Here is a 21,016-nt window from a genome sequence, read left to right as displayed (position 1 = left end):
ACCTACAGTGGGGCAAAATCATCTAACACAAAGCCTGTTTTATAAGAAAGTGTTGACTATTTCATGTAATTGACTGGACACTGTGCTGTAAGTGAAGTGCAGAGTGGTTGGTTGTCTGGGTACAGAATGATTGTACGTGTGCTGGTCATTTCCCCTCCTGATCGTGGGGCTGCCTGAGAGCTGTGGCTCCCAGTTGCTGCCTGCAGCACGAGATAGCATTGGACTGTGTATCACTAGCCCAGGAAAAGATCAAAATTCAGAATTTGAGGTAAGGTTTATACTGAACGCACATCACTTTTGTACCATCCTAAAGTTGAAAAATCTTAAATCGAACCATCCTAAGTCAGGGAGTGTTGGGGGTTCTTGTGGTGTCATTTAACTTGTTCCTCAATCCCCTCTGTTTTCTGCAAAGTGGAATTTAGGTCTAAAATCTTAAATATACTTTTTTTTTATTATACTTTTTAGTCCCGTGTGACATTGTGTGCTGTGAGCACATGCCTGGTCATCTAATGCAATGCTAACACCTACTACTAGATCAAAGGAGCAGCAGCTAGATGCCTCACTGCAGACCGTGTTCCTCCCCTTTTAGGTGGCAAATAGTCTGTGATGAAGCACCTTGCTGACGTGTGTAAAATCCTTGCATCCCTGTCCTACTCTCATCTGTGCACCCCTCTTCCTTGCCAGATAAACATGCCCCCCACCCCCATTCACTGTGCCTTCTGGTACCTCCACCAGGCTAGATTTTGCTGAATTTACCATCTGAGTTTACATTGCAAATATGGAAAATTTTCTCAAATTAGAAAAAATTAATTTTAATTTTCTTAAAAAAATATTATTTATTTATTTGGCTGCACTGGGTCTTAGTTGCATGTAATCTTTAGTTGCGGCCTGTAGGATCTAGTTCCCTGGCCAGGGATCAAACCTGGGCCCCCTGCATTGGGAGCAAGGAGTCTTAGCCACTGGACCACCAGGGAAGTCCCAGTTTTAACTTTCAAAAATTAAACCTGTAATATAAATTATGCTTTTTCATGGCCCCATTTCAAGATTCTGCCTTATCTTGGGAGGGGGGTCACTAGTCTGAACTTCCACTGATGCTCAGGACTGGGCCACTGTGAGCCGTAGTGGTCTTGGGCGGGTCACACCTGCAAGCACAGCAGAGACCCACGTCCTGCGTGATGCCTGGGAGGTATGGCTGAGCTCTGTGGCCCAGCCATGTCAACTAAGGAGTTAAAAATGCCAACTCACTACAACCCCCAGGGCTTGTAGGATTGGAGATGTTGCCAGTTCGGAGCTCATGCAACCCCAGGGCAAGGAGCCAGGGCCCAGACTCAATTGAGAGCTGCAAGATGAGACTACTGCCAGAGTCAGCCAGCGCATGCCGGCGAACCTCTCAGAGCTGCAAGGATGGTGGCCAAGCTTGGGCGCACATCACAGTAATGGGACCAAAACCTCATTGTCTCCAACACATGGTCTGCGGTCCACCTGGAGTTTTAAAATTCTGTTTTAGAAATTTATTTTTATGACAGTCTTACAACAGTATACAAATCCCACACCACATTTATATATATATTCAGCGGGCTGCCTTTATCGGGGTGAAAGTGGAAACTGCTCTAGATTTGTGAACCACAATGTTATTGAGCAAAAAATCTGGGGGCAGCGTCAGATGAGGAACCCAAGCATAACTAGAGAACGTCTTACCTGTCTACCCGTATCTTCTCCTTCGATCCTCAGAAGAGGCTGGTACCATTACCCCTAGTTTATACACAGGGCTATCAGAACCCTAAGGCTTAGAAGCAGAAAAGGCTAGAAACGCAAGGAGAATGGTCACACAGCTGGCAACGGCAAGGCTAAGACTCCAAGGTGTGCGTAGCTCTCAAGCCCTTGGTCTTTTACTACAAAACGCCATCTTCCCCAATGTGCAGCCACACACACAAAATTAAAATCAGGCACAAGACAGATCAGTATCATTAAAATGTTTTCCAGGTGTTCTTTGCGGAATTCCAAGTTCCTAACAAGACCTAGAAGGCCCTTCTACTGCAGTTTCATTTCTCGGCCCTTTTCCCCTGGTCCCCTGTGCTTCAGCCACGGCGGCCTTTAAGTTCCTTGAAGGATTCGTGCTCTTTCCCCACCAGGGCCTTTGCACATGCTGTCTCCTCTGCTAGTCTGCGCTTTTCCTTAAAGTCTGGGCTTTCCTTGTTTTCTCAGGGAAGCCTGTCCTGATCTAGAGTAGGTCAGGCTGACATGTCACTTGTCTCCAAGTGCCCTACTTCTCCTGTACCGCACTGTCACCGTGCTTTTCCTTCAAGGGTCAGAGTCACCAGGCCACGGGTTAGGGCCAGAGTTCCTGAGGTTTCTAATTTCCACAGGAGGTTTTAAGTGCATGCACGAGGCTGTATGTGTTTGGAGCCCAGTCCCCTTCCTTCTGTGCGACTTAAGTTCCTTATCAGTAAAACAGGGGCTGTAACTCTCTATGAATCTGTGGTTGATTTCTGTGAACTCTCAAGTCATATGTTATCCTCTGTGGACAGGAGGTTGCCGCCTCTCAGCCACCCAAACTGACAAGCTCTTAGGACATTCTCCAGTGTTGAATTAATCTGTATTCTGGGTGCAATGCTGAGATTTCCCTGTCTCAAAGCGGCCCCGAGGGCAGATGATGGGCGATCTCTACAGCAGAATGGTGGCTTCCTGGCCTTTCCCAGGCCATACCAGCCCCTTTCCCAGCTCTGCCACCCACCACTGTCCCTACCCCACAGGGCCTTCCAGTCTTTTTACCTTCCTTCCTCCAATCCTTGAAGGCTCCCAGGCTTACTGCCATTGTCACTGGCTCTTGGGGACATGAGGAGGACGACAGCCAGTTAATACTCCATGACACCATACTTATTCCATTTAATGGGCTGCCTTCATTCTGAGGCTGTTTCCTTCCTCCTTTTCTTGGTTTTGACTTTTCTATTCCTTTCTGAAAGTATAGTAAAAATAAGTGTGTGTGTATGTTGTTTTAAGTTTTTCCTTGGAGAAATCTGAAGCCCTATCTTCCACTGGTGTGGGAAACACAAGAGCCTGAGAACTCTTACGTGGTGAAGATCAAGTTCCTAGGGGGCCAGTGTGTCTGCTCCACTCCAGGCCTGGGGTTTCCTTCCCAGGCCAGCATCTCTCCCCACTTCCCCTCTTCCCCCACTTCACAGACCTGAGTCCTACTCAGCTGGCAGAAGCTTCAGGGGGCCCAAGGAGGCTGAGGTCTCTGGGCTCCAGCGGGCTTTGCCTGTCTTTCCCTCCTGGCCCCTCTTGGTAACTGCACTCACTCCACACTCCAGCAGGAGGTCATCCCGCCCCCCGAAAGCATTCCGCCACCAGCGCTGCACCATCTCTTCCCACAGCCCTGGGTGTCCCTGCCCAGGGCGGCTGGGAAGAGGTGGATGGGTGGGAGCTCACCCGGGAGCCCACCCATCTCGTGTTATTCTGCTCAGCACCTCCCCACTCCTGGCTTGGCCAGTTTGGTGCTCCCAGCGCACCCAGGCACTGGGTAGGTGCTCAGTTAATGTTTGTCAAATGAATGAATGAACCACGTGCTCCGGGAAGGCTCCTCCCAGGGAAGCCGCGGGTTTGCTCCGCTCCAGGCCTCCCCCTCCCCAACCTCCCCCCCGCCCCGCAAGGCGGAAACTGAGTTGGGGACATGACGTCACCGCGCGCCAGTCTCACCCGGGTGCCGTGCAAGCCACCAACTCCACAAAGTGCCCAGAATCCCCCCGTCCACGTCCCGGCCGGGACGCACCCCTCTCAGTGTCTGAGACCCGGCCCCCGGGAGGGGTCCCCGACTTCCAGAAACTCCGCGGAGAAGGAGGGGAGGACGCCCCTGAGGGGGTGCCCCTTGGGGGGGAGGGGCGTGGGCCGCGGACGTGAACGTGGGGAGCGGGTGGGGCCCGGGGCGCGAGGGCGGGCGCACGGCCCCCGCCCGCCGCCGTCCCGCCTCCGCCGGCGCTCCCGGCCTTTCCCATCCGGCCCGTGACGCCCCGCCCGCCCCGTCCCACATGACACCGCCTCCGCCGCAAACTTTTTCCACCCCATCCTGTCGCGGCTCGAGAGGAATGGAAGATGGCGGCCTAGGCGCGGAGCTTCCTGGCGGAGCGGCGGCGGCGGCCTGGGCGCCGGGACGCGGGCAGCAGCATGACGCGCTGGGTGCCCACCAAGCGCGAGGAGAAATACGGCGTGGGTGAGCGCCTCCCGCGCGCCGCGCTCGAGGCCGGCGGGGGCGCCCGGAGCCTGCGGCCGGCGGCCCGGGCGGCGCGGGCGGGACGCGGAGGGGCCGCGGCGCCCGGCACCCCGAGGCCCCGATCGCGCCCCGTCGGCGGGCGCTGCCCCCTCGGCCCCCGGGCGCACGCGGTCCGCGCGCCCGCCCCGGAGCCCGCGCGCGCCGGGACGGGGACACGCGGGGGCGGGGTGTCCCCTCCGACGTCCAGCGCTCGGGCGGGCACCCCGGCGCCGGAGCCCTCCCGCCGCCCGGGCTGCTCCCGACTCCCGGGTCCCAGCTGGGCCGCCGGGCCGGGCCGGGAGGCCCCGGGGGCATCGTGCGGCCGCGCCTTTCTGCTTTTCGGGGGAAGTCGTGCCCCGTGCCTGCGGCTCCGGGTGCACCGTTTCAGGGTGCAGCGATCGGCGCGAAGAACTGCGCTCTCGCCGGGTGGGAGGGGGCGCGTGCGCCCCTGCCGGGCCGCTCGGTGGTCCTGCCCTGGACGGCGCGGGACCCTCGGAGACCAGCGGCCGAGCGCTCCGGGCTCCCCGGGGCTGGCGAGCGGGTGGGGAAGGGCGGGGACCTGTAGGCTCCGCGGCTCTTTGTCGTTTCCTGAGGGGAGTGAGGGGAGTCGGCTGCAAGTTTACATTTCGGACCGAGTACGCATTCCAGAGTCGGAAGCTTTCCCTATTGGCAAAACAAACAGCCCCCCGGGCCCCGTGCGCCCTGCCGCCCTCCTGGCGGGGATTGGCAGCTTGGCCTGCCGAGGCCTGCGGGTTCTTGCCTTCTCTTAACTTGCCCACCGGAGGTTTCTGTCTGGACCCGCGGCCACCTTCCCCATCCCCAGGCTTTCCAGATGGTTCGGTCTCTCTTCCCTGCTCCACCATTCAAAGGGGTCCTTGACCTCCTCAGCCAGGCTGGACTCTGCCTGACTTCGAAGGCCTTTTGTAACTTGGCCTCCCCTCCAAAGCCAGGCGGTGCCCTCCTGGGGTTCCAGCTCCTGCCGCCCACCCTGCCCTCCTGACTCTGAGCCTTTGTGGTGCAGTGACCTGGCCGGGAGTGTCTTGTCCACTCCCCACTGCTGGTGTGGTTCAGCCCTCCGACTTTTGGGAAGCCTCCTGGATGGTTCTAGTCCCCAGGGCTCTCTCTTTTCTTTCTGTGATGCCAGTGGCTTCTCTGCTAGATGCCAGAGACATAGAGTGGAGCTGACCTGGACACTGGGACAGTTCTAGGTCCCCTCCAGGCCTGCACAGGCTTGCTGCACGTGCGGCGCTTCTTCAGGACCACTGTGGCCGAATTCCCTTCCCACCCCCGTTTAGAGATGAGGCATCTGAGGCTCAGGCACATCTACAAAGGTCAGCAGCAGAGCTGGGATTTCTGACTGCGGCTGAGTTTGTAAGTGGCATCCTGTGTGCGTTAGGGTGGTTTCAGTCCCAGCAGAAACGTCCCCATCAGTCTGCACTGGATGAGGGAGGTTTGGGGGTGGACATTCCTGCTGGGACAGCTTCCAGTGTGGGTTGGCATGGCGGGGTCTGGGCTGTGGTGAGTTTGCTGGGATGCTGGGTGAAGAGAGGGCTGAGGGCGGACCCTCAGGGAACACACAGCACTGAGGGATGGAGGAGGAGCTGGAGCCCTGGGGGAGAGGCAGGGGGCAGCGGGCAGGAGAGCCCACCGCTCCTGCTCAGGACTTGCCCCGTCTGTCCTGTGCGGTGGGGACTGCTGTCCCTTCCACTTCACAGAAGCAGAGGGCAGATTAATGCCACTATTGAGTGCTCCATCCTGAAACTGAACCCTGCCATGGCTCTGGAGTTCACGGTCACCCCCATTGTGCTCACCAGGACATGGGGGAGGGGCCTCTCTTTAAGACACTGTTTTGACACCTTGGTATCCTTGGCTCCCAGGGTGAACTGGATGGTGTCAGTGAGACCCTGCAGGTGTTGATACCTGTAGAATGTCTGTGTCTCGAGACCAAAGGAGCATTCCCAAGTAGAGGGAGCAGGTTCTCCCCACTGGGCAGGTGGCTGTGGGCACGAGCATGGCTGTGTCCTTCCCGCGGTAAGTCACACGCCTTCCAGAAGCTTTGCTAGTACTCATGGCGGTGCCTTCTAACATCACACCTTCGGCTAATACTTTGGTTTTACGAGAACTCCAGGCTGAAGTTTGCAAAGAACGAAAGTGTCCTGGATGGTTTTGGAGACAGTTCTGGGAAGGATGTGAGTGGCTGTCAGGCAGGGGAGAGGGGAGGGGGCTTCGCCAGGTGGAGATGGTGAAACAGCACCACTTTTTCAGCAGCAGCAGGAGCTTTAAATAACTAGACCCCCTGTCAGGGAGGGCTCGCAGGCCTAGAACTCCCGATTTGGTGCAGGGGAAAGCCGAGGGTGCTCCCGTCTTGTCTAGGGGTTGCCTGGGGAGGATTGGGAAGATGTAAGTGCTGGATGTCGGGATTCATTCCCACGAGCTAATTCCTCTTTCTGCCTAAGGGAAAATGACAGGAGATCCCCTTTACCAACTACGTGCTTTCTGTGGGGAGGCTCACAATGGGGCTGTGTGTCCCTAGATGGGCCCTGGTGGGCCTGTGGGCGAGCCCCGCTTCCACCCGGCTGGTGACTTGGCTGGTGAATGAATCACGAGGGGAGAGAAAATGGTAAAACTCCATCTCATTTGGAAACATGAATCACAGCTCATTGTTTGCAAGTACTTAGAATCTGTTAGAAGCATTGTTTGTAAATGAGACACTTCAGTTATTTATTTATTTTGTAAAGTTGGGAAAGGAATAAACAGCTTATCTGTTGCTTCCTCAGCAAAGCCAGGAAATGCAGGTTCCCTGGCTTTCATTCCGGTGGGGGTGGGGGGGGTGGGGGTGGGGTGGGGGTCACGCATGAAATTGACCAGCCTGTTAATTTCTGCCCTTGGGCTTGAATTTGGTGGGTCAGGGTTTACAGACCTGGCTTATTAACATGGGCATGAACTTTGACCTAGCGGTCACCCTGAGGGGCTGGGCTAGATGAACTTTTCCTTCAGCCCCCAAGTAGGCAGTCATAACGTCCCAAAACCAGTAAAATTGTATTCAAGTGGATCTTGTTCCTAAAGATGAGGTGAAACGATGCAGCACGTCACATGTGAGGATGGTGTGGTCACATCTTGGTGATGGTGTGGGAGGCAGAATAATGGCTCCCCCCAGAGTCCATGCCCTAATCCCCAAGACCTGTGAATATGACGTGTGACGTGGCAAAGGGCACTTGCAGATGTGATGACGGTTATGAACCTTGAGATGGGCAGGTGGTCCTGGGTTACCCACGTGGACCCCCAAAGCAGAGAACTTTCTCTGGCTGCTCACAGAAGGAGAGACGTGGTAGAAGTGGACTCAGAGAGATTCCCAGCCTGGGAAGGGTTCCCTGCACAGTTCTGGCCCTGGGATGTAGGGATCCATTTGCTAGGACCAATCAGAGGTCTCAGGGAGCTAAGGGCGGCCCCAGTGACAGCCAGCAAGGAAATGGGGACCTCGATCCTGCGGTTACAGCTGGATTCTGCCAACACCTGAATAAGCCTGCAAACAGATTCATCCCAGAGACTCCCTTGGAGCCCAGACGGCCAACACCTTGGCTTTGAGACCCAGAGCCCCTGGGTGTGTGACCCGGAGCACAGTGAGATAATGAATGTGGGTGGTTTTCAGTTGCCAAGGGTGTGGTGACTTCTTATGGCAGCAATAGAATGTGAATGGAGGTGGTGTGGAGAGCAGCCTGGGTGAGACTAAGGATCTCTCTCCAGTCTTTAGCTTTGCTTTGAGGCAGATGGAACGAATGTCAGGGCGCACCAGGGACCCCAGTGTGCCCTTCAACCTCCACTCCAGACAGACCTCAGACAGGGGACGTGGGCATTGGCACCGAGACGTCTTTAACTCCCGGCCTTACTTCTTCTGTGACCACTGAGCAAATCATTCCTGCTTTCTTAGCCTCAGTTTCCTCATCTGGAAGGTGGACCCAAGCCTGCCTACTGCGGAGATGGGTGGGAATTCATTGAGATAATGTTCTTGGAGCAGGAAGCTCTGAGATCAGCCTTTGAGATAAGCCAGGCACCCCATGGAGTGGTGCTTTTTAATTTAATAAAGAGCAGTTAGAAATGTAGTGACTAGTGATTTCCTGTTTGGATTTGACAGTCACGGTGGCTGGAGGAATGCTTTTCTTCCGAAGTCAATGTCTTAATAGTGTTTTGCCTCCATGTTCGGGGGATGTGACATTTTGCTTGGTGTTAGGGATTATGACGTGTGTGTTCAGATTAGCTCTGAGTGATGATAATTGCTAGGAATAGTGTAATATGCCAATAAATCTGGGAGCGTGGGAGTTGCAGAGCGATCCCTTTTGTTGCCTAGCATAGCAAGCAAGCTGCTACTTTGGGTGAAGAAAAATTAGATTTGATTGTAAGTAAATAGAAATGCAGACATTTTCATTCACTGGAGTTGCAGAAAAACGAAATTAGGGGGTATTATATTTCTACAAACCTGATTTTATTTTGGAAACATTATAAAAATTTTAAATTTATTGTGCCGCGTTGGCCCAGAATATTAGACGTCTTATCAGGATTGTCTTAGAGTGTGTGAATAGCTCTTTCTCTTGTTCTCTTGTGGTCTGTGAGGATGCGGGTAGTGAAAACATGGGGAAAGAAGTCGGCATTTGTGAGTCCTGTGCTGAGAACAGCCGAGAAGCCACAGTGCCTGTGCCCCAGGGCACCTGCCATCTCTCTGTCTCTGTCTCCTCTCTTTTCCTCTTTCTTCCCCCTTTCCTTCTTTCCGCTTTCTTCTTTCCTTCCTTCCCTCCTTCCTCTCCCTTTTTTTCTTCATTAAACATTGGATTTTCAGATGATTACAGATCCAACCGTTATAAGAAAGAATACAGAGATCCCATGTACCCATTACCATTTTTCCCCCAAGGTTATAGCTTGCAAAACTGCAACACAGTATCAGAACTGGGATATTGACATTGAAGATACAGAGCATTTCCATCATCCCCAGGACCCCTCCTACTGTCCTTTTGTTGCCACACCTGCCTCCCCTTTCCCTCCTACATAATCCCTGGCAGCCATTAATCTGCTCTCCCTTTCTATAATTTTGTAATTTCAAGAATGTTACACGACTGGGATCTTGCAGTATGTAATCTTTTTGGATTGCCTTTTTTCACTCGGCGTAATTCTCCAGGGAGTCATCAGGTTGCTGCGTGTCTTGATGGTTTGTTCCTTTTCATTGCTGAGTAGTGTCCCATAGTGTGGACGTGCCACAGACGGTTTAACCATTCACTCGTCGAAGGACGTCTGGGTTTTGGCTATTACGAGTGAAGCTGCTGTGAACATTCATGCCCAGGTTTTTGTGTGACTGTAAGTCTTCATCTTCTGAGATAAATGCCCAGGAATGCAGTTGTCGAGTCTACGTTTGGCTTTTTAAGAAACTATCAGACTTTTCCCCAGTGGCTGTGCCATTCTACGTTCCCACCAGGCGTGTGTGTGTGTGTGTGTGTGTGTGTGTGTGTGTGTGTGTGTGTGTGTGTGAGAGAGAGAGATCCAGTTTCTCTGCATCCTCGCCGACATTTGCTCTTTTCCCCATTGTCTGTTTTTTCCAGTCTGAGAGGTGTGTCGAGGTGTGTCATTGGGGTTTGAACTTACATTTCGCTATTTGCAGCCCACCCTTGAAGGAGGTCTCGGTGTAATTTGGGAGGTGATCCTGGGCTGGGTGCGGGGAAGGTTGCTGATGGACTTGGTGCTCGCAGGAGGGGCGGCGGGAACAGGGCCATTGAGCTGTGAAATGGTCGAGTTTGTTCAGGGAACACCCTTGAGTTCAGTTTGAAGAGAAGATTCTGGAGTGGGAGGCTGGGAGGCAGGTCTGACGGTGTGGACATATGCAGTGCTGTACACCACTGGCTGACCGCTTGCCAAGATGCTCGCTTTTCAAACCCGTTCAGTGTCCTGAGAGAATCTTCAGAGAGGGAAGCAGTGAGGAGAAGATGCCATTTCACACAAGGGACTTGAGCATCTGTGGAGTTTCGCGTCCCCAGGGGTCCTAGAGACCATCCCCCGCGGATACTGAGGGATGACTGTATTCGTTTGCTGCCTTCAAGTAGCACACTATTAGGTGGCCGAAACAGCAGGAATTTCTTTTCTCACAGCTCTGGAGGCTGGAAGTCCAAGATCCAGATGTCAGTAGGTTTGGTTCTTTCTGAGACTCTTTTTGGTTTGTAGATGGCCATCTTGCTGTGTCCTCATGTGGTCTTCCCTTTGTGTGTGTCTGTATCCTAATCTCCTCTTCTTATAAGGACCCCAGTTATACTGGATGAGAACCCAGCCCCATGACTTCATCTTCATTTAAAGACCTTGTCTCCAAATACTGTCACATTCGGAGATATTGGGGTTAGAACTTCAGTCTTTGAATTTTAGGGGACACACAGCCTGTGATGGTATGATTATCATGACATAAGACTTTTTCTGCTATGTTTCACTCTGCCTTTAGAGGGCCACCGTCTGAGTGACCTTTTCTGTTAGGTTGTGGGTCCCCAGGGCTTGGTGGATGCCTGAGAGGTGGAAGGTCACAGTGGGCGTCCCCCTTTTCTCACAAGGCTCACAAAACCTAATGAAGGACTCTCGTTAGTTTCTGTGTTCAGACCTGGAAATTCCTTGAAATCAAACTAGGGAAGGACAATAAGACCAGGTCATTTGGGACCTGAAAGGAAGCTGCGAAGGTTTGGAGTGTGGTCGTTCACAGTGCTTGGAGGGTGCAAAGAAGCCCCACCTGCCTGTGTTCACCTGGTTGAGTATCAGGACACTGCGACATCCTGCTTGGGTTTATTTCCAGTCTCTTACCACCTGTGTTTTTGTGGTTCAAGTAGAGTGGCCAGGTCATGCTAGATCCAGAATCCCAGTTCTCCTGTGACGGCGAGGAGGCCTTTGGTACCTGTGTTGCACATTCATGGCGGCCCAGCAAACAACTTTAGAGGCTGCTCTTCACATTGTAGACCAGGAGGCTGGGTTTTGCAGCCCAGTCACACCAGGCACAGCCTGCAGTGGCCCAGGGTGGTCATGGGGTGCTTTGATTTCAGTATAGCTAATGGGGCAGGGGAGGGAGTCAGCTTGTGACAGATTAATGATGCAGTGCGTCTGAACCATCATGTGTAAGCACTGTGTTAGCTTCTGACTCTGCAGTCATCCACTTACCTGCCTCCAGGTGGGCTGCTGCCTGTACGTACACATGGGCGTTCTCTGCTTTCAAAAGGCAGATGTTTTCACCCCAGACAGTTGCCTGTCAGCTTGTTAAAGTTTCCTTTGGGTGCCTTAAGAAGAAAAAGGTGTTTTCTTTTAGCATAAGGTATGTGCCAGAAGATCATAGGTTTGGGATGGGAGAGATTCCTCTTTGAATCTCAGCTCCATCTCCTCCTAGCAGGTGACCTTGCTGAGTTTTTACCTTAAGTTTTCTCTTAAGTTTAGTTGTAAAATTAGCAATCTCGCCAACCTCCTTGGGCAGTTTTGGGGATAAAGAGATAGCCCATCTCCAAACCTGGCCCTGGTCTGTGCTCGGCAAAGGTTCATTTCTTTCCATCCTGATTGTAATTAGAAGCCTTGTGTTGCCCGAGACTGAACCTCTAGTTAATTCAGGGTCTCCCCAGCCCCCCCAGTCTGACTAGGGGACTAAAGCAATGTGGACCCTGTTGCTTCTCAGCCCCTGCTGGTTGTAAGGTCGGGGTGGAAGGTGGGGAGAGATATTTAATGGCTTCCCTAGAATCTTAATGTTCTGAGGTCAGATCAGCACCCAAGTTCCTATTGATTCCCAGGGGTCCTGAAGGGGCCAGATGAAAGCAGATCCCAGAAGCTTCCCAGGATAAACCTCTCATCAAAACCATTACTCAGTCTTTATCCTGGCCCATTTGCTATTTACAGTTGCTGCTGCCTTTCCTCAGGAATGTGATACAAAATTTATATGCCATCTTGAGTGATTTTGTTTCACTTACATGGATACGTTAGATATACTTTGAGGCATAAATGTAACTATTGTGATTTTTGTTCTGAATTAGGGTTGCCTAGCTGCTGTAACATAGCCACACCATTTCTCTGCCTTCATACAATGAAAGTTTGTTTTTTCTTCATGTCATAGTCCAAGTAGCTGGTGGGGAGGCGGCACAGGGGCTCTGTTCTGTCCAGTCATTCAGGGACTAGGGCTTCTTGTATTCTGTGGCTCCCCTCCCCTGCCCCTGCCAGGATCTTGGGCTCCTTGCCTTTTTTTTTTTTTAAAGATTTATTTTATTTTTTATTTGTTTATTTTATTTTTGGCTGTGTTGGTTATTCGCTGCTGAGCAAGGGCTTTCTCTAGTTGTGGTGAGTAGGGGCTACTCTTCATTGCGGTGCGGGGGTTTCGTATTGTGGTGGCTTTTGCTGCGGAGCATGGGCTCTAGGCATGTGGGCTTCAGTAGTTGTGGCACATGGGCTCAGTAGTTGTGGCACACGGGCTTAGTTGCTCTGTGGCATGTAGGATCTTCCTGGACCGGGGATTGAACCCATGTCCCCTGCACTGGCAGGTGGATTCTTAACCACTGCGCCACCAGGGAAGCCCAGGCTCCTTGCCTTTTAACTTGTGGATAGGGAAAGAAAGAGATGAAGGACCGTTCACAGGAGATATTCTTCCTGGCCGGGGCTGGAGGTGGTGTCCATCCTTCTGTTCACATTCTTTTGCTCAGAGCTCCGACCCTGGCCAGCACATGGGACTCAGCACATGTAGCCCGGCTGTGTGCCCCACGCAGGAAGAGGACAGTGTGGGTCTGCTCCATGTGTTCCTATAGATACTTATTTTCCATTGATCAGAAAGAGCAGTGATGGACCCGATAGCAAAATGGGCATTGAGCACGGGATTGTAAGATCTCACACCTTTTAGTCCCTGACAGTCCTTTGGCACAACAGATGGCCAGACCCCTACAAAGATGTGAAGAGATGTGAATGGGGACAGATGCTGCCCTTTTCCTTTGATGCATATTCTGCTACTTATGTCTTATAGATTTCAAGATGTTCGTCTCTGCATACCTAACCTGGAAGGGTGCTGGGGTGCGGAAAGGGGGCCTGTGAACATAGGGACAGCTCTGTAAATCTGTCATCTTCTTGTTTGTCGGCAGTTCCTATTCTCACCACCCCAAAGTGTACGTACCACCCCCAGACCCTGTTCGTGGGTCTGTTGAATACTTTTGGCCTCAGAAGATGGCCTGCTAATGAGAACTGTGTCTGCTTCTAAGTGTTGGCCTTTGTTTCCTTGTTAGAATGAAATGTTCCTTTTCCTTTCTTCTTCTTTTTTTATTGAAGTAGAGTTGATTTACAGTGTTGTGTTAGTTTCAGGTGTACAGCACAGTGATTCAGTTACATTATTTTTTTTCAGATTCTTTTCCATTATAATTTATCACAAGTTGTTGAGTATAGTTCCTTGTGGTGTACAGTAGGTCCTTGTTCTTTATTTTATATATAATAGTTTGTATCTGCCAATCCCAAAGTCCTAATTTATTCCTCCCTTTCCCCTTTGGTAACCGTAAGTTTGTTTTCTATGTTTGTGAATCTGTTTTTGTTTTGTAAATAAGTTCATTTGCATCATTTTTCAGGTTCCATATATAAGTGATAACATGATACTCGTCTTTCTCTGACATTTCACTCAGTGTGATAATCTCTAGATCCATGTTACTGCACATGGCATTATTTCATTCTTTTTTCTTTTACGGCTGAGTAATATTCCATTGTATATATACACCACCTTTTCTTTATCCATTCGTCTGTCGATGGACATTTAGGTTGCTTCCATGTCTTGGCTATTGTGAGTAGTACTGCAGGAAACGAATCTTCATTTTCTGAAATTGCACTTGTCTTTATGACTGAGCAGGCACTGAAAAAGGCTGTAAGGGTAAATCAGTCAGAACTGCAGTAACAAAGTGAAGTCAGGGCACTTGATGGTGTGGGATTTTAAAGAGCACTGGACCAGGAGTCAGAATGCCTGGAATCCAAGCCTGGGTGCTCCGCTTCGTGCTGCCTTGTTGACCTCCCCGACCTCAGGCCCTGCACCCGGGCGCTGAGAGAATCACAGGACCTGTGCTCACCTCTCAGCTGACCGGGAAGAGCAGGCGTGTGCGGGAGAGCTTGCAGCAGGCAAGAGTACCACTCGGACTCACTTATTGTGTTGGTGTTAACTTACTGTAGAGAGAATACGCCGTTTCTGCCGATGGTTTTCATTACTTTTAATTGGAAAAGGGCAGTGTGGCCTCGTGAGCTTTACTTTTCCTAAAGTTTTGTAATTTTTATTTTATTTGTTAGACAAGTTGTCTGGTGATTGTAGGCAGATGGGCATTCTGAATGAGCTGCTCACCTGGGCATTTGAACCTGGGTGTAGGGATGAGGAGTGATTTAGTGATGGAGTAAGTGTGTCCCAGCTTCAGGGATGAACACAGTGGTCCTCAACCACAGGGAAAATTAGCCATAGAAGAAAATGGTGCCTTCACACAACTTCCTTCCTAACTTCCTTCCTTCCTTCCTTCCTTCCTCCCTCCCTCCCTCCCTCCCTCCCTCCCCCGCTTCCTCCCTCCCCCCTCCCATCCTTCTTTCCTGTTTACTTGCCAGCTTTGTTCTTAGACATCAAGGATCCAGAGTCACCCCATGTCTCAACTCCGCTGGATTTTTGCCATTAAATGAGTTACACAAAACTCTGCGGTGTTTGGAGCTTTGGGGATTGCAGGCCTGTGGATCTATTTGATTTTTTTTTTTCATGCCTAAACGAACACATTCCGTTTGTCTTCTCAGAGTGTGTCCTCCCTCCCAGCTCTCAGGATCTCTGATCAGACTCCTGAGACCGCGGTGGCTGCCGCCTGCTTGGAAGGGGCATCCTTTAAAATGCCCTTCCTGGCCTTCTTGGCCTCATTTCCTGCTGCACTCCTGCCCCGCCGGCTGCCTGGCTGGGGTCACGGTCTGCAGTTTCCTGCTTCAGCTCCGTAGGGTCTGTGCCAGATTCGTCTGTTCCCCCCTCTCCGCCCTCCCGGCATTGCCAGCCTCCTGATCCCTTCCGGAATTGACTGTGTCCTTTGTTCCCAACCTCAGGCTGTCGGCCGGGGGTGTGTGAGGGCTGAGGCCCCAGCGAGAATGGTCCTCAGTCTCCAGGGCCCGGGAGTCTTGAGGGACAAGGAGGGGGAGTGGTGGAGAGAGCCTGGGGAGGGGGCAAGCGGGCCCCGGGCTCAGGCAGTCAGGACTGAGGAGACCAGAGGCCAGCCTCCCCCAGAGCTCACAGCGCTCTAGTGTCCCTTCTTAGTTTCATCCACCAGAGTCCTGTATAGCAGATTCTGGGCTGATGGAGCTGGGTGGGCGGGACCATGAGTCCTAGACAGTGGTGCCCAGCAAGGGGCCTGGAGCAGCTGGCCTGAATGTGGCGGAGGGGACCTGTCTGAGGCTCAGTGCCTTGTCTCTCCAACATTCAGTGATGTCCCTGCAAAGAAGGTACGCTGAGTAGAGGCTGCCTCTCTGAGTAGAGGCTGCCTCTCTGAGTAGAGGCTGCCTCGTCCCAGGCAAAACCTGGGTTGGGCTGCCCTGGGGGATCTGAAGCCTCTCTGTGCCCCAGTTTACTCACTCGTGGACAGTGGATGACAGTAGTTTCTGCCTCACAGAGTTGCTCAAGGGTTAAATGGGTGAATTCATGTAAAGCAGGTTTTCTTGACTTGTGGACTAGTGACATTCTGCGTTGGGTGTATTTTGGCCGTGGGGGGCTGTCCTGTGCATTGCGGGGTCCGTAGCAGCATCCCTGGCCCCTACCTGCTAGACTCCACTAGCAGTCCCCTTCCTTTAGTGGTGACACCCCCAAATAGGTCCAGACATGGCCACGTGTCCCCCTGGGGGCCAGATGGCTCCCCCTGGTGTCAGTAACGCGCTGGGAGTCGCCCCCATTCCTAGGCAGCACTCTAGTTGTTTACCGTAGTGTTGTGACTGTGTTGTTAGAAGCAAAGTCTCTGCTGCAGATTTGGGAGGAAATGTTAGAAACCTGCAGGACTTGTTTCCCCAATGGTGTGCTTTGGGCAAGAGGATTAGGAGGAGGAAGCCTAAGGGAGTCGGGGGCCGGGTACAGCCTGGCACCTGGGCGGTCTTAAGGATGGTCAGGAGCCAGCTGTGTTTCTTCTTTCCGAGAGACAAACAGCAGTTTTGAGGTCAGGTCCTGGGAAGGTTGCACAGATCACCAGGGGAATTATGGCCCACCCCCAGCAATTGGTCTAAGAAATACCGTTCAGGCTGCCCACAGACCTTCATAAACACAGGAAGTCAAGCGTTTGCTCTTGGAGTTTTATTTGCTGGAATAAAGGCACTTATCAAGACTCCATTTCCCCCCCCAAAATAACAACTTATTTTCTTTAACATAATTGACTTTACCAGGGGCAAATAATGATTTAGCAGGAGGGAAATGTGATTATTTTTCTTCCAAATTGCTGTGCTTCTATTAACTTCACAAGATTTATTTTCACGTCCTTCTAACGTCATGTGTGTTCTGCTGCCCATTTTTCAAAGGCAGGAATGCGTTTTGGTCTTCCAGGCGCTGTGGCCAGGCTGCCAGGTTTCCTCAGATTGTTCTTGGGGTGTATGGCTTTGAGGACCAGCCTGGAGAGACTGTGTTGGTGGGGGGATGGGGATGGGGACGGGGACGGGAACCTGTACTGGGGACTCCCACATACAGAAGGGAAGAGAGCTTAGTTTGACTGACCTCAGTGATGTCTGGTGGTGTTTCCACACTCAAGCTCTGGCACATTCCACCCTGTGTTTTCTGATAGTGCCACTGTGCCTTTGCATATGCTCTTCTGGCACCTGGAAATACCCTTTATTTATCTTCCACCTGTCAAGCTTTGCCAGGCTCAGCTCAACTTGAAACCTTTCTTCCTTTCTTTCCCTTTCTTTTTCTTTCTTTCTTTCTTTCTTTCTTTCTTTCTTTCTTTCTTTCTTTCTTTCTTTCTTTCTTTCTTTCTTTCTTTCTTTCTTTCTTTCTCTTTCTTTCTTTCTCTCTCTCTCTCTCTCTTTCCCTTCCTTCCTTCCTTCCTTCCTTCCTTCCTTCCTTCCTTCCTTCCTTCCTTCCTTCCTCCCTCCCACCCATTTTACTGAAGTATGGTTGTTTTGACCACACCACGCGGCATGTGGGGTTTTAGTTCCCTGACCAGGGATCGAACCCTTGCCCCCTGCAGTGGAAGCTCAGAGTCTTAACCACTGGACTGCCAGGGAAGTCCCAAAGTATAGCTAATTTACAGTGTTGCGTTAACATCTACTGTACATCAAAGTGATTTTAGTTATACATATATACATTCTTTTCCATATTCTTTTCCATTATAGTTTATTATAGGATATTGAATATAGTTCAGTATACTGTATACTGCTATACAGTAGGACCTTGTTTATCTATTCTGTGTAGAATAGTTTGCATCTGCTCATCCCAAATATCCTCTCCATCCCTTCCCCACCTCCCCTCGCCCTCGGCAACCACAAGCCTGTTCTCTATGCCTGTGAATCTGTTTCTGGTTTGTCAGTAAGTTCATTTGCATCGTATTTTGGATTCCACGTGTAAGTGATATGCACCACATCTTCTTTATCCATTCATCTGTCAGTGGACATCTAGGTTGTTTCCATGTCTTGGCTATTGTAAATAATGCTGCTGTGAACACTGGAGGGCATGTATCTTTTCAAATTAGAATTTTCTTTGAATACGTGCCCGGGGTGGGATTGCTGGATCATATGGTAACTCTGTTTTTAGTTTTTTGAGGAGGCACCATACCCTTTTCCATTTACATTCCCACCAACAGTGTAGGAGGTCAACTGGTAAACCTTTCTTGACTCACCCGGGCTGTGCGAGGGGCCCTTCTCCAGGCTGCCCTCTGCAGTTTCTTAACATGCTTCCACCTGTGGGAACTATTGGTCTGCTCCTTACTCATGGCCCTTGCTGGACAGAGGGCCCCCGGGGACAAGGGCTGAGTGGTGTGCCTTTCTCTGTTCCCTGCACCTGTGTGGTCCCTGGTACATCTTATTGAATAAAAGTGAAGGACAGTGAGAGTTCATCTCAGCTAAGTGTCAGGAGATACTTTGAAAGCTGTGAATGTATGTATATATACATTCACAGCTTTATATATTCTTTTTTAAGATTTTATATATATATGTATCTTCTTTTTCAGATTCTTCTTCCTTATAGGTTATTACAAAATATTGAGTATAGTTTCCTGTGCTGTGCAGTAGGTCCTTGTTGTTTATTTATTTATTCTTTATTTAGGCTGCTCCACCCAGCATGCAGGATCTTAGTTCCTGACCAGGGATCAAACCCCTGCCCTTGACAGTGAAAGCAGGGAGTCTTAACCACTGGACCGCCAGGGAAGTCCCGGTTATCTCTTTTACATATAGTAATTCTTAGACTCTTAAAGCCAAAAGGGCAACATTGTCTTGGTTTTCTAATTGAGGGACCGGGGCTGTGAGGGTAGAACTGGGCTGAGACCCTCTTTGGCAAGGCCCTCTTAGAGCGTCAGTGAACACAAGAGGCTTCTGAAATGCTGAAAGTGAGGGAGGTGCAGGGAACCTTGAGTGAAAGGTTAAAAAAAAGTGGTTTCACAGAAATCCAATTCCGTAGGATTCCTGCCTCTTCAGCCATGTTGCCTCCAGTTGAACAGAAAATAAAATCTCCATTTTGCAGTTTTCACCTGACCAGGAGTTACCAGTGGGGGCCAGATGTGGTCAAGGGCTCGAAAACACTTATCTGCACAATTTCCCTCTTCAATTGTGGTGATTTACAGGCAGGCACTTAAAGGTGGGATTAACGTGGAATGAGCCTTCAGAGTGAAGAATCTAAGTCCCTGGGAATGAAGGATTAGATAAAAGTGTTTCTTAAGGACAAAGTTTTAATAATCGTGGCATCAATAGGATAGCATTAGTTACTTCCATTTTTAGAGTCGATATTTTATTTACTTGGCAAAGTCTGCTGCTTACCTGCAAATCCGTGCGGCAGCTTTGCAGATTTGCTTTAAATGTGTCAGCCTACAACAAGTTTCGGACCAGCTTATAAATTTTCACCGGGCTTCCTGCCTTTATCACTGACTTAATAATGATTCATCTCCTGGTTGGGATTGCATCACAGCCTGAAGACATGGAATGCTGGAGGTGAATCTTGTTTTCATTTTTTATGAACACTTCTTGTTTCATACAGGCCGCCTTGCTGGACAGTGAGCCTAATTTGCCCTCTGCTTATGTTCCAAAATACTTTTAAAAACACACACACAGAACACACCCCGCCCCCAGGTGAAATCCTGGCATTACTTGGTCCAGCTTCTCCACTTTACCCTTCAGATCTCTTGGTACCTTCTCTGACCACTCAGGGGATTCATGGGTACATTTCTAAACATACACACGCAGCAGAGTGTGTGTGTCATAGCTGTACCCGTATGGACGGTCCAAAACCTCGAGGGGCAGCTGAGACCAAACGAAGTGATCTTATTAGAAAACCTGTCATGGGACCCTTCTAGAGCAGGGATGCTTCCAATTCCCTCCTTTTCTGAGAAGATGACAAGTGGAGGGAATACCCAAAAGGTCAAGTACGGACAACTTTTTTTTTAAGTGGAGTAGAGTTGATTTACAATGTTGTGTTAGTTTCAGCTGTACAGCACAGTGATTCAGTTATACACGTATATACATATTCTTTTTCAGATTTTTTCATTAAAGGTTATTATTACAAGATATTAAATATAGTTCCCTGTGCTATACAGTAGGTCCTTATTGTTTGTCTTGTAGTGTGTGTATGTTAACCCCAAATTTATCCCTCGCCCTGCCCCATGGACTTCCCCTTAGTACAGGTGCTCTTAACAGTGGAATGAGATTTTCTTAAACTGCCGCTTTTGGTGCGTGCCGTGAGCACCATCTTCATCACAGAAGCCCAGGAGAGCCTCACGAGCAGCGGATGGCTGACTTTGCTCTGGGGTACCAACCTTATCGGAGGAGGCTGCCCCATGACATCAGTGGGGAGCTCTGTAATTGGAGTAAAACAGTGTGGCAATTTTATCTGTCTGTCTGTCTATCTATCATCTATCTATGTATGCATTTACTTACTTTTCCAGTTTTATTGAGGTGTGATTGGTACACAGTGCTGTGTAAGTTTCAGGTGTGCAGGATGATGGCCTGACTGACGGATATCATGAAACGATTATTACCATAAGTTTAGTGAACACCCATCATGTCATATAGATACAACATTAAAGAAAATAGAAAAAAAATTTTCTTGTGATAACTGTTAGGATTTACCCTCCCAGCCTCTTTCACGTGTAACCTGCAGCAGTGTAGTTATATTTATCATGTTGTACGTTGCGTCCCTAGTACTTATGGATCTTATAACTGGACGCTTGTGCCTTTTGACCACCTTCATCCGTTTCCCCTCCTTGCACCCCCCTCTTCTGTGGCAATATTAAGTCAAAGGTTAAAAAGTCATCAGTGACCAGTGGCAGCCTCTGAAGTGTGACCGCCGTGCATCCGGCCAGGCTGGGCGCCCACGTGGGGAGCCATCAGAGAGGCTTGTGTGCCTGTAGCTACTAGAATCCTACCAGGCAGGAGTAGGAAAATGGAAAAGCTCCCTGAGGGGCTCTCTCTCCTCAAGGATGTGATGTGGGGTGTGCCTGCTCTGTGTGTGTGTGTGTGTGTGTGTATGCTGTGGGGTTGAACTAGGTAACAATGAGATTCTTCCAGCCCTGAAATTCTGAGTCGAGCCCATGGGGGAGGCACTTGGCTTGGATTGAGACGCCTGGATTCCTG

The 21,016-nt window shown here is 50.5% G+C and overlaps 1 protein-coding gene across 4 annotated transcripts in view; it reads left to right on the top strand.

Annotated features, from left to right (window-relative positions):
* The first annotated feature begins 4,065 nt into the window (after positions 1 to 4,065).
* The window catches only part of DOCK1 (dedicator of cytokinesis 1), a 520,609-nt gene continuing 503,658 nt past the window's right edge, over positions 4,066 to 21,016 (top strand). For all 4 annotated transcript variants that reach the window (XM_057736106.1, XM_057736108.1, XM_057736105.1 and 1 more), the window contains exon 1: positions 4,066 to 4,207. In XM_057736106.1, coding sequence (XP_057592089.1) covers positions 4,162 to 4,207 — 46 coding nt within the window. In that variant the 5' untranslated portion in view covers positions 4,066 to 4,161. The remainder of the gene's footprint in view (positions 4,208 to 21,016) is intronic.

Source organism: Hippopotamus amphibius, chromosome 5, assembly GCF_030028045.1.
Source record: "Hippopotamus amphibius kiboko isolate mHipAmp2 chromosome 5, mHipAmp2.hap2, whole genome shotgun sequence".
Taxonomy (NCBI): Eukaryota; Metazoa; Chordata; class Mammalia; order Artiodactyla; family Hippopotamidae; genus Hippopotamus; species Hippopotamus amphibius.
This window is presented reverse-complemented; position numbering and strand designations above follow the sequence as displayed.